Source organism: Papio anubis, chromosome 1 (assembly GCF_008728515.1).
Source record: "Papio anubis isolate 15944 chromosome 1, Panubis1.0, whole genome shotgun sequence".
NCBI lineage: Eukaryota > Metazoa > Chordata > Mammalia > Primates > Cercopithecidae > Papio > Papio anubis.
Window position 1 is genome coordinate 80,226,681 of NC_044976.1, and position 13,733 is coordinate 80,240,413.

General features: G+C 34.4%; 1 protein-coding gene across 35 annotated transcripts in view; it reads left to right on the top strand.

Annotated features, from left to right (window-relative positions):
- Positions 1-13,733, top strand: part of ADGRL2 (adhesion G protein-coupled receptor L2) — a 684,472-nt gene that overhangs the window by 519,711 nt on the left and 151,028 nt on the right. For all 35 annotated transcript variants that reach the window (XM_017962855.3, XM_021925156.2, XM_031654066.1 and 32 more), the window contains one exon: positions 6,074-6,246. In XM_017962855.3, the coding sequence (XP_017818344.1) occupies positions 6,174-6,246 (73 nt within the window). In that variant the 5' untranslated portion in view covers positions 6,074-6,173. The remainder of the gene's footprint in view (positions 1-6,073; positions 6,247-13,733) is intronic.

A 13,733-nucleotide genomic window follows, 5' to 3' on the forward strand; every position in this document is an offset into this window, starting at 1 on the left:
GGCGTGAGCCACCTCACCCAGCCAATTTTTCGTGTTTGTTTTTAAGATCATTTGGCACATTTTACTCAGATTACCTCATTACCTCTAAGAAACCTCTGACGGTGATATTGATGATCTAATATATGACAGATCCTGGGTCATTATTATTTCATTTAGTGGTTGTATATATAGACCAAGAGGGAATTTGAATATTGATTCAGGGAATGGTTAGTAACAGTGATTTATGGACAAAGGATCCAGTGCAGTGGGCCAAACATAAGATTGCATCTTACGGGTGAGCCACGTTGAGTTTTTTCTGTTATTCTTGCCTAAATGATGATTAGTCCATAATCTTATAGATGTTAATATTAAAACATTTGTTCCATGACTATTAAAGATGCATTGCTAGTTATATTGGAGGAAATATTTATATATTTATTTTTTGACTTACTATGAGCACCTTCTCTAGTAGTTTGGTTGATAAAATTTATCAGTGTAATTAGTTAACTTATAACGTATAATTTAGGCACTTTAGGAATGAGTAAATTAAGATAGCTCAACTGGAAATAGTAAAAATTAAGTTAATATTTAGCTGTTATTAAAGGGATGTTTTGCTCATGTAAACATTTTGAAAATCAACTCATTATTCTTGTGGTATTTCCTCACTTTCAGAACAAGATGATTTTGTTCTGTATTCATTTTTTTATTCAAAAGGAAAAGATAGTAAAATAAGTTTATCTGGTCTACATAATTAGTAGTGATTTTAGAACATAGGCTTATTTCTCAGCCCTTCTGCTTCCTTACTGTCCTTGAGTAGGTTAAGTTTTCTGCTTTTAAGATAAAATGGAGGCAATATATATTTCTTAAGGTTGTTGGGAAAATTACATGAAAGAGTAAGCACACTGTTATCTGTCTAGTTTAGCTGTAATTTTTTTGGGAGCCTAACTGTGTGCAAGGCAGTTACAACTTTTTATTAGGATGAGTTATTTTTAAACTACAGTGTAATCTCCCTGTGGATGAGAAATTTTCTTTCTTTTTTTCCTCAGTGCACAACATATGTAATAGGTGCTCAGTAAATATTTGTTGAAGGAATAGTTTGGTGAATAGTGGAAAGAATGGCTTTCTAGTTAGCCTTGATTGGGATCTAAGCTCTGCTACTTATTAGCTGGGTAATTTCGTTTGAGTTATTTTACCATTCTGAGCCTCAGATTTCTGACCTTTATGATACTGATCCTGCTTTTTTGGTAAGGATTAGTGATATGTTTCTGATACAGTATTTCAGACAACACAGAAGTTAGCTTTTTCCCAATTTGGGGGAAAGAAAAAGTTATTTTTTAGATAGCAGTCCTCTCCAATTTTAAAAGACATTGTATTGCCTCTGAACTTTTTTTTTCTTTTTTTCTTTTTTTTTTTTTTTTTTTGATATGGAGTCTTGCTGTGTCACCCAGGCTCACTGCAACCTCCACCCCCTGGGTTCAAGCAATTCTCCTGCCTCAGCCTCCTGAGTAGCTGGGATTACAGGCACGCACCACCACACCCAGCTAATTTTTTGTGTATTTTTAGTAGAGACGGCGTTTCACCATGTTGGTCAGGCTGGTCTCGATCTCTTGACCTTATGATCCGCCCGCCTTGGCCTCCCAAAGTGCTGGGATTACAGGAGTAAGCCACCGTGCCTGGCCTGAACTTTCTAATAGTCTAGAGTCCTCATGCGTTTTTTTTTTTTTTTGAGTTGAATTACAAGTACTATGACTAGAAATATTTCCTGAGTGTCTACTATGTCTGTGAAACGAAGAAATTTTAGTAAAGGGTGAGACCAATGATGAATGTTAAGGGGACTTTTGTATAAATAGTTTAATTAATGTCTTCTAGAGTTGATAGCCGTGCCTGCAGAAAGAAGATGGAGAAAGAGGGTAGTGACTAGTGGCTGGCCACGTGGTTCTAAAATCTCTATGAGCATTGCCAGCTCCAACCTTAGCCTGATGAAGGAAAGAAAATAAACTCAAACCCCAAAGAATGCTGAATATCTGAAGCTTCTAAGAGCCTTTCTGATTAGCTGACTAACTGAAGGAAAACTCCCAGGGGTAATGATGTGTTCTCTGATGTTAAGAAGGGGAAATCTAGTCTGTAAAGATTACACATAAAATATTTCTGAAAAGTGAATAACCTGATTGAGGTTCAGCTAACGTGAAATAAAACTGTAATTTATTTTTTATTTTGTAAGCCTTTGCATAGAAAATGAAAAGGCAGGGTTGGGTTAGTATCATCCTTTTGTGTGTGTGTTTGTTTTGGTAAAATATAGAAAAGTGACTTTTGTTAGTAAATTCTGTCTCATAATGATTATAATTTTATGATGCAAATAAGATCAGAGACTGATTTTGTAAAGCTGGCTTCAGTTTTCATTTAGAGTTGACATATATTTAGTACATAGAATTTAGGCTTACCTAAAACATTAATGTTTCATTTTACACAGCACTAGTGCATAATAACAAGGATGGGTGACTGGTAGTTCTCATGCTTAGCTGGCTCTTTTCTTTTCCTGTTCTCTTGGTGCTTATAATTGTTTTGGGCTTAATATCCAGTGTTTGCAGTAGTTCACTGTACATGAGTAGAAACCAAAAATAAAGCATTAGCTAGCACTCCTTATGGTGGCTTTGCTCCTAGTAGAATATCAACATTAGTTAACCAGTTTTAGAAAATTGTAGTTTAATTTTCTTTTGCCCTTATTAATTTGAAATGTGTTATACTCTATTTCTTTCAATGATGCTTATCAATAAACATTTTATTTTTTCTATATTTGTTAAATAAGCTTCATCACATAATAAGGCTAGATGTGATTTCCTGGTAGTGTAGTGTAAATATGTGGCTTAAAATTAGTTAACAGTGTTGTCCTTTTAAGGACACACTGCACAGGATATTTAATGCAGCTAATAAATGGAAGCAGGTTACTGTCTGAAAGACTACAGCTGACTGTACGTTGCAAGTAGTGTATAAAACATTGAGGTCTGTTGGGATATACACAGCTGAAGCATATTCCTGGAAGTCACTGCTCAGCTTTGGAAGGTTTGGTAGTAATGATACATTAGTTGACTTTTTACATGACAGAGTAATAGGACATTAAGATTTTAAAAAATGACAGAGGTTTGGTAGACAATGGTTTGTGGTTTATAGGAACAAGGTTAGGATGAAATTGTTTGAATCTTATTTGAAGGATAAGGAAAAAGCAGAGGTGGGACTAGGTTGTACGTTAGAAGTGGTTTGGATTTTTGACAGTCATAGTCATTTATAGTTTAAGTAGAAATCGGCGGTATCCTGTTTTACTAAGAAGTGAACCATTACTTAGCAAGCATTACCAGGAGCTTCACCATGCACTACACCTCTACTCTCCCAGTTCCTCCCCCACTTCATCCTAAGCTCTTTGATGTTCTTGGAAAAAGGTTTTCTAAAACTCAAAAGAAAGTTATTAATGTGGGAATCATTTGAAGTAATCTTTTCTGTTTTTTAAAAGGAAATTTAATAGACCTTTTCTGGTTTTGTTACTTGTTTTTGTTTTGCTTTGTGAAATGCTGTTACTGAGCTTTTTGCAGTTACAGAATTTGAAGGACAAATATTAGCTGTATCTATGCCAGTGGTTTGGCTCCAATATGATTTAGAAGGAATGCCTTCTTGGGATTAGTGTCATCATATTTGATTATTTATTCGTTCTATTCTTAGCTGATTGTGGTTTGTTAGGTATTTCAACTTTCATTAACATTTGTTTAATGGAAGGTTGTTTAAAACTTGGGTCACAGCAATAAAATCGTTTGATTTAGTTTCCAAATTGCACTTAAAGCTTGAGGTTTTGGAAATTATAGTATTTGATGTAAAAGTGATTGGGCACAGGTTGTAGAATGATAAAAATAAATTTGATATTCTTTTTACTTATTCATTACACAGGCAGATTGACTTAAGCTTTATTTTCATAAAAGATGCCACGATTTTATACATTCTAGAACCTATTTCCATTTGTCTGAAACAACCACTTACACTGTCTCATAATTGAATGATATGTACTTTTAAAATTGTGTTTCACATTCTCAAACCGTCAGAATACACTGAATTTTTAGTATATAAAAATTTTCATGAGGTATTCTTTCCTGGCCAGAGACCACAATAGAGGTCTTGATTATGTGGTTTCCTCCTCCTTTTTCCCTTCACTAACAGAGGTTTTCCTATCTTGGCAGCTGTTTCCTACAAGGCAGTCATCAGTCCCTGATTTCTTCCTTCCTCCTCCTTCCCACAAACAAGGGCTCTTTTGAATAGTGGATGACTGAAGACAGACTGATCTTGGATCACTTTAAGAAAGTGGAAACGTGTGCAAGAGTTGAGCATGTGGGCAAGCTGCCTGTATGCACTAGCTCATTGAAATCAAACAATGAAAACTTGGACAGTAAAAATTCTTTGCTTGGAATCTAGAGTGGTCCAAAGGCTGACTTTATTTTACTTGTAGCAGTAATGCACTTCGTCTAAATTATTCTGATTGCTGATCAGATCATTGAACAGACTGTAAGGATATAAGGAATTGTTCATTGATGGCCTTTTGAATGTGACAAGCCATGAGATTATCTGATTTTTTAAAATGCTTTACATAGAATAACTTTCAGTTTTAAGGCAGGCACATTGCTACAGCAGTTGTAAACTGCAGGTTCACTTTTGGTTTTGGTTACTTTTGAATAGTGTATGGGAGCTCAGAGTGAAAAATGTATAGAGCCAGCCAGCTAGTTTTGCAGGGATGTGTGCCATGTGTCTCCATCAGATTAATTTTGGATACATCATTCTTCTTTTTGAGGAAGTTTGCATTTTCCTTTGTTTCTTTGGACAGATAAGCATCTGAGGTGTTCTTAAATAGTATACTACTGATGTTGGTGATGCCCCCCTCCCCTGTGTCTTCAGTGCTTTCAGAGAGACCTAAAACTTGGACCAATTCATAGCAGGATCCTTAGGGAAGCATTTACATCTCTGAAACTATGGGCCTGAATGATTTCAGATTAATTTCTTACATTATTTTTGTTGTTCTTAATAAAGCAAGATATTACCTTTATAGGTAATAAGTGTTTCAAACCGTTTAGCATCTGCCTACTTTTCCATTCAGGTTACATTATAATGAACTGATAGTAAAATGTAGTGTACTGCTAATAGCATCTTGTATGATATGCTATATGAAGCATGTAGTAAATGCACAGTAGGTCAGATAATGTGCAAGAACTCAAAAGTTATCAGGAAAATTTTGTTTTCTAAATTTTCTCTGTGGTTTAGTGACAGCATCGAAGTGATGTAATGAGTTTGTTTTACTGAGTTATATATATATAACCTCAGAAAGGGAGGGAAGAATTCCCTCACTGCTGCACTTTATAGAACTCTTTAGTTGCAGGAGGTTAAGAATGACTGGAGAAAACTTGGTGTAAGAGTATTACTTAGAAGAAAATAATAGGAAACGAACATGAAGAAACTGTAAGATGTTCCTTTAACAGAAAAGTTTGTAATTTCCTTTCCCTCAGAGGCTAAATGAGGAGGCTAGATATATAAATGCCTTCATTTTATGTGTATTATAAGGCTAATGTTTGCTGTGATTCCTCACACAAGCTCAGAAAGAAGTAAAACACTTGGACAGAACCCAGCAAATGACCTGGTCTCATGTGATCCTAGAAGCCGAGAAACACTAAGTCATACTTCTGAAGTTTTTGTACACTCTCCAGTTTGGAGAACTGGATCCATAGGGGCTATGAAAACCTAGCAGTCAGGGAAATAAGTTTGACTTGGTGATTAGGAATGTGGCATTTCCAGAATCCCTTTGTATATGGCATTATTTTGCCATGTAGAAATTTTGGCAATTTCACTTGTCAAAAAGGCAGTCAACCTTTTTGGGCTTTGACTGTTTTCAGAATGTAAGATTCAGATATCCAGTGTATAGGAGCGGCTTCCATAGTGGACATAGAATCAAAATACGTTTTATATTCAGGAGAGAGAGAGAGGAACGGAGAGAGAGAATTGTCATTTCTGCAATTTTTTGTGATGTAGAAAGACCATAGAGTAAATGATGGATTTGTTTGTTTTTCAGATATGAAGATCAATGATGCAGACTGCTGGTTTTGATGAAGCTGGGCATTTATAACTAGATTCATTAAGGAATACAAAGAAAATATTTAAAAGGATCAATAATGGTGTCTTCTGGTTGCAGAATGCGAAGTCTGTGGTTTATCATTGTAATCAGCTTCTTACCGAATACAGAAGGTAAGATCCAGTTTACATTTTGTTTTTTAAATCCAGAAGAACTTGAACTATACAATCTTCTTTATATGGAAGTACCTAGAATATTCATTTATTATTTTAAAAATAGTCATTAAAATGATTTCCTGAATATTGAATTCTTTATTAGGTGGTTGAGTTCTTTTGGTAACACAGATACGATATGGAAAGTGCTAGATATGTGAGTTTATATTTTATATACATTTATGAAATATAACCATTCTAAATAATCCCGAGGGAACTAAATGAAAGCTCTGTTTTTTTTTTTTTTTGGTATACATTTTGCATTTATTCACTGCATTTATTTTAGTAAAATGGAAAGTATTTTGTGGAAACTCTTTCATCTTTAGTTACATTTGCTTAAGTGTGGGCATAATTCTAAAATTCCTAAGTTAAAATTTTTAATCTTTTATGAAAAGTTACTTTTTAATAATAGTTCATCTTTTTATGTTTATATCTTTAGCTATATATATGTGTGTATATGTATATACTTTGTAATGTTAAATTTGCAGAAATATAATAATTATTTCTTTGTATTTAAAAGTAGATGTGGACTTTTTCTTAAGCACTATTGCATTAAACATTTTTGTAAATCTAGGAATAGTAATGAGTGTATTTTTTAAGACAGACCTGAGTTTTAAAGAAATTAATATACTTTTGAAGCCTAATGAAATAATTGGAACCATCATTTATTAACTACTATATAGATTTCTGGTATCCGTTGTTTTCTTAGTCTTAAATATTATTTCCGTATGAAAATAACACACATGCAGGTGTTTTTTAGAGTAGGCTAGAAGTTAATATGGAGCTAAGATGTATAAATTTTATAGCTAGTTGATAGTGGCAGTTATTGGCATGAAAATGTATTAATCTTGTAAAGTGTGTGAAGGGTATAAAATCTCTGAGAAATGCATATAAAATATAATGGATTAAAAAATTCCAATTAAATATTCTTGAAAAAATGTTTAACAATTAAAAAATTGCTTTTCTATGTACTTTTAAGTGATCTCACTTATACCTATTATTAAAATGATAGGTGGAGAAGGGGCATACTGTCAACTAATAGAAGTGTATTATTCCATTGTCTCTGTAATAAGCTTCAAAATAACATTTTAATTTTGCTGAAAGAATTTTACTTGAATTGCTTGTTCCAGAGTTACATTTTATCATATTCTCCTTGTCCCTCTAGTCCCCTACCTTCAGTATATTGATATAATGTAATATAATTTAAATAAATAACAAATTTAGAAATACTTAAAGTAAGAATTTCTGTATTCAGAAAGTAAATAGTGTTCACTTGGGTTTAAGTCACACTTGGAAGTTACAATCTTTGGGTTAATATTTTATTTTCAGATGACATTGTTCTTTACTTTAGAACTGAAGATGCATCGTATCTAACATCATATGTAATCTCTCTGAATGAATAATACTATCATGATAAACAGTGAACAGGAATTGTGTTTAATAATATAAATTTCTGGCTTGGATTGTTGTGAAAATCTTGTATGTAGTCTGATGATTTTGCGTCTCATTTTTGGCGGGAAAAAACCTAACTGAATTCCTGCTGTTATGTTTGAATTTTTTTTTACATTTAAAAAAGATTCCAGGTGTGGACCAATGGCTCATTAGTCCACATAATGAAAAAACTTCTAATCAGGTTAGAGACCATTTTGCTTGCACAGTAGCTTAGCTCAGTGAGGGGCTAGCAAACAGAGACTTTTTTCATGAGATACTGCAGCTTTATTTTCAGTATCATCTATCAGGTCAGGATTCATATCTGCTGTTAGGAGAAATTTCATTTTTGGCGCATCAGGCCAGGGGGTATTGCTTCTGAAGCACTTCCCTCCTACGAGTAAAAAGAACCTGGGACGAACCCATACTGCTAACTGTAAGAGTATACACAGTTAATACACACTGTTAGAACATTGATCCAGTATCTCATGGGTTTGTTTTAGAAAGAGAAAGTCTTACATGACATGATAGTCGTTTATTGCCAGAAAGCAGATAATGCTCTGTGAACATCTATAGAGAAAGCCAATCAACGTTAGGTAAGAAGGCATAGGAAGGCAGATAAATTTCTTTTAGGCCCTTACATGATTGTAACCTTTTAACATCTTACAGAGTTTAGTTCTTTTTGTACCAATTTCTAGGTTCTTGCAGGTAAACTCAGATAAGTTTTCCTGAGTGATTTCTTCCCTGTTTCCTCATGTATTGAGTGATTAAATTGAGCTGCATGCTTAGGATTCAGAAATACACAAGGAAAAATAATGCATTAGGCACGGTTCTTTTTTTGTTTGTTTTATTTTATTTTTTATTTTCCCATAAGTTATTGGGGCACAGGTAGTATTTGGTTACATGAGTAAGTTCTTTAGTGGTGATTTTTGAGATCCTGGTGCACCCATCGCCCGAGCAGTATACACTGCACCATATATGTTGTCTTTTATTCCTCACCTCGCTCCCACTCTTCCCCCTAAGTCCCCAAAGTCCATTGTATCATTCTTATGTCTTTGTGTCCTCATAGCTTAGCTCCTACATATCAGTGAGAACATGGGATGTTTGGTTTTCCATTCCTGAGTTACTTCACTTAGAATGATAGTCTCCAGTCTGATCCAAGTGACTGCAAATGCTGTCAGTTCATTCCTTTTTATGGCTGAGTAGTAGTCCATCACATATGTATACACATACACACCCCACAGTTCCTTTATCCACTCGTTGATTGATGGGCATTTGGGTCAGTTCCATGATTTTGCAGTTGTGGTGCTGTAAACATGTGAAGGCATGATTTTTACTCTTGAGAAGCTCATGGTCTTGTGCAGGGATTGAAACCTTAAATACCTGTTGGTGTCTTGAGGGCGGCGGACTTGAGGTCAGATAAGAAAATGCTTGTCAGAGGACCTGTGATTACCATTCCAGTATTTAGCTTGGTTTTTCCAGTCTTCTGCCTTTCAGTAGAAATCAAACATTAGGATTTTTAAGTAATGGCAGCTAATTAAGATTTTGTTTAAAAAACAAGTGTGTATGTCGTAGAATAGCCATGGGTTATGCCTTTCTTTTTAGATCTTTTTTTCCCTCCTGTTACAGTTGTATTTTACCTTGGTACGTGATTTTAAAGGCTTCACATAATTTTGGATTTGCTTTACATCTGTACATGGTGAGATATACATTTCCAAATTCATAAGGACTTACTCTGTGTTCAGGCAAACATTATAAATGTCATATTTTGTGTACACATAAAAGGGCAGATCACTAAGTATTTTTAAAGTTTGAACATGGTAAAAGCTAATTATACAAAGGTTTAATTGTTAACATCTACCTATCTCTATCTTGAATCAAGTCTTATCCATTAAAATTTACCTGTTTCTGTAAAATAGGATTAATATTTTACATATTCTCTAAGCTTTTCCTATAACGTATTTTGGGGAAAGTTATATTTAGAATTTCCAAATAAAAATGATTTTATACAGACCATCTTTCAAAATATTTTGTAAATTTTTCTTATAATTGATTTTATTTCTAGAGAACTAATCTCAGATGCTTTAAAAGTCAGTTTTGTTGAGAGACTGGTGTGCTTTGATTCTTTTGGCCAGTTTTTATAAGCATAGTACCCACTGTGGAATCATGTATCAGTAAGTAGAAAGTAAATTGAATTTTTGTGTCCTAGAGAATTAAATTATGCTGTATAATGGAGCCTTGGCAAGCATAAGTTAGACACATGAAGGCTTGCTCAAGTGACAAGTTACAAATAATAGTACTCCTTCAGCAAAATCAGTAATATGGATTTCAGGTTGAATTCTTTATGCAATGAATATGTAATTAGATTTTATTAGTCAAAGTTTTACTTAATTACCTGAAATTACCTTGTTGCTTATCGTTATTTCAAAGAAAAATGTTATGCCAGGTATAAATGTGAGAGATGCCACAAATAGCTTTATGTATTTATTTTATATAAATCAAGAAAATATGGTAAACATAGTTGTAGAAATAGTTTCTTGCTAGTTTTTACTGTACTTTTAAGTTCTCTAAGTACATTTTATAATGACCTGAGTTAATGTTATCTCTCTAAAAAATATGTGTCTGTAGGGTCTTTTCACTATTTGGGTAGAAGAAAAAAAGGCAGATTTAGGGGTTAAATATGAAATAGTGAAAACTGTTTCTGGCATATTTCCATAGATATTTCCTTCAGAATGGGCTGAATTTGGTGGAACGATTAGTAACTTTATTCTCCAAGGTTAAATGTAAGAAAGATTGATATAATTCAGACTACTGTATTCATTCCTCCTTTTTTCTTTCATTCTTTGATTTACACACGCATATAACAAAATCTGTATATATATACACATTCTTGTGTATATATATATGCGTGCACACACACACACACACACACACAACATGCAGTATACTAGTTTCACAAGGGCAGGGATATTTTTTTGTTGTTCATTGATGTCTTCAAGTGCCTTAACAATGCCTGGCTTATAGTAAGCACTCAATCCATAGCTGTCACATAAACAGAATAAATCTTTGAAGAGGTTCATAGTCTGTGTAATGAGGGAAAAGACAATGAGCAGTTGTAATAAGAATGTGATAAAGTGCCATAATAATGATATTCACAGAGGCATTGGGATGAGCGGTAGTTGGATGGTTGGATGTATGTCAGGAAATGCTTGTAGCTGAAAGTGTCATGAAACAACAGAATCACCTGGAAGATCTGCGGTGGGGCCCAAGCATTAGTTAGCATTTCTGACAAATTGCAGGGTGATGCTGATAGTGTTACTCAGCATCACACTATAAGAGCCACTGCATATTGTATGTGTGTGGGAGTGGTTGTGGTGAGGGTAGGGGTGCATGGGTGTAGACATGGTACAACTTTTTCGAAAGTATTTTTGGAAAAAATTATAAGTTGATTGATCATGATTCAGAAGTTAGTAACCAGTTGTTTCTTGGGAGCTAGTGGCTATTTCTTTGCAGATTGTTCTTTATTCCCCTGATTAGGCTTCTTGGGAATAATTTTAGTCTTCAGAAAAGGATTTTTTAATTTTTCCCGCTTTTATTTATTTATTTATTTATTTTGAGATGGGAGTCTCGCTTTGTCTCCCACGCTGGAGTGCAGTGGCGTGATCTCAGCTCACTGCAACCTCCACCTCCTGGGTTCAAGGGATTCTCCTACTTCAGCCTCCCAAGTAACTGGGATTACAGTCATCTGCCACCATACCCAGCTAACTTTTGTATTTTTAGTAGAGACGGGGTTTCACCATATTGGCCAGGCTGGTCTCTAACTCTTGACCTTGTGATCCACCCACCTTGGCCTCCCAAAAGACTGGGATTACAGGCATGAGCCACCGCACCCAGCCTTTTTTGCTCTTTTCAACAGTATACTCAGAAAAAAAATTTGAAAAATTTACACCAAATTGGAAAAAAACATGTTTTTCCTCTTAGGAATAAATGCTCCATTTAGTAGAGCTCTTAAAACTCTTGTTTCAATTTATCTCTTTTCACTGTAATACCCTGGTTCTTTTCTTGTTGAGAATAACTACATGGCCAATGCTGTGATAACACTGATTTGACTTACTGTGGGGACTTCAGATTTCCCAATCTAACAAAATTGACTACTTTTGTTCATTTCAGTATATCTGATTAGTTGACGTCTAGGAGGTAAATTTTCAGCAAGGTACTTGGGGATTTGGCTGTAAACCTAATGGGAGTCACAATTCCCATTAAATTAATAGGAATTGTGTATCTGTGCTTGCTGCCTAGCAAATGTAACTGTTTTTTAAATTCACAAATTATGTAAATTAACATCCATCTAAAGCAATGCATTTTTAAACAATTACTATTATTATTATTATTATTTTGAGACAGTGTATTGCTCTGTTGCTCAGGATGGAGTGCAGTGGCACAATCTCAGCTCGCTGCAACCTCGGCCTCCTGGGTTCAGATGATTCTCCTGCCTCAGCCTCCTAAGTAACTGGGACTACAGGCACCCACCACCATGCCTGGCGAATTTTTGTATTTTTAGTAAAGACGGGGTTTTACCATATTGGTCAGGCTGGTCTCGAACTCCTGACCTTGTGATCCACCTGCCCTGGCCTCACAAAGTGCTGGAATTACAGGTGTGAACTACCGCGCCCGGCCAAAAAAGTGATTTTATTTAAGAAAATACTTAACTGTATTGCTCTTACGACACTTTAGATATTATTTTGTTTCATGAGTATATTGTAATTTGATTGCAGCAGCTTTCTTCTCCAGAGGTAGCGATAATTCAGTTAATTGTATGATGTTTCTTCTCTTGGAAAAATCAAATTATTATAGTATTACTATCAGCATTCAAAATGAAGGTAAATATGTTCCAAATGTGACTCAAAGTTGCCGAAAATAAAATTAAGCTTAATCAGATACATTGGGATCTTTTCAATAGTTAATTTGAATTATACTTTGGTCATCTTATATACCAATATTTAGTGTCTGAATATGCCATGTTTCATAAATGAAGATAAAGTTCAAGTGCTTGATTGTCAATTTTTTTTCTTTCCACTTTTCCTCATGCTTTCTTCTTGATTCCATCCTCTTTTGCCTCTTTTTCATTTGTGGAAAAGGTTCGTTTATCCACAATTTGTGTTGATTCACCAGTAGGTCTGTTGCTGGTGGAAAAAGTGTTGCAAATATGTATGTCATTCACAACAGTCACCCTGCAGACCTCAAAAATGTTATATTACATGACTGTTTAATTTCTGTAAACCTCTATTTTTCTGACAGAAAATAACATATCAAATATTTAGTAAATAAATTTGTTTTTAAATAATAATTTGCTGAAATTAAAGCGGTTATTAGCTCGTCCATACTAGAGTAAATTTTAGAAATACTGATTTTACATGCATATTTGACATTTACACAGTTATTGTTATATTTTGAAAGAATCAATAGTGTATTACAGGTAGTTTAATTAAAAGCACAGGAGACATGTAAAGCACCTTAATTTTGTGGAACTGTAATTCTGTTAATTTCTCCTTACCCATTAATTTCAGCATTGATGAAGCTCTTCAATTTTTGAGTTAATACACTTTTTAATTTTTTAATATACTATAGCTTGTGATACTAGAGAATAAGATAATACAAGTGATTGAACACATCTGAAGAACACATCTGAAGACTATTGTAGAACGTGCTGTGTCTCAAAAAACTGATTTATCTGCCTTATTACTAAGGGAGTGTCTTACTAAAACATATGCTTGGTACCCCATGGTACTCTTTATATTCTTTTCCCCTCCTCTGCAAGACAAAGAGTGACATATGACAGCCATACAGGCTACACATATTAGACATCAATGTGGATTAGTGAATATCTCATGGCATCTTTCAACCTTGTTCCTGAACTCCTTTTGTCAACTTGACAGAAGTGATTCCAGGAGAATACCTACTCCCAGCCTTGGGATCTCTTGGCTAAAATGTAAAGCTGAGAAGGGAATATGTATCAGCAC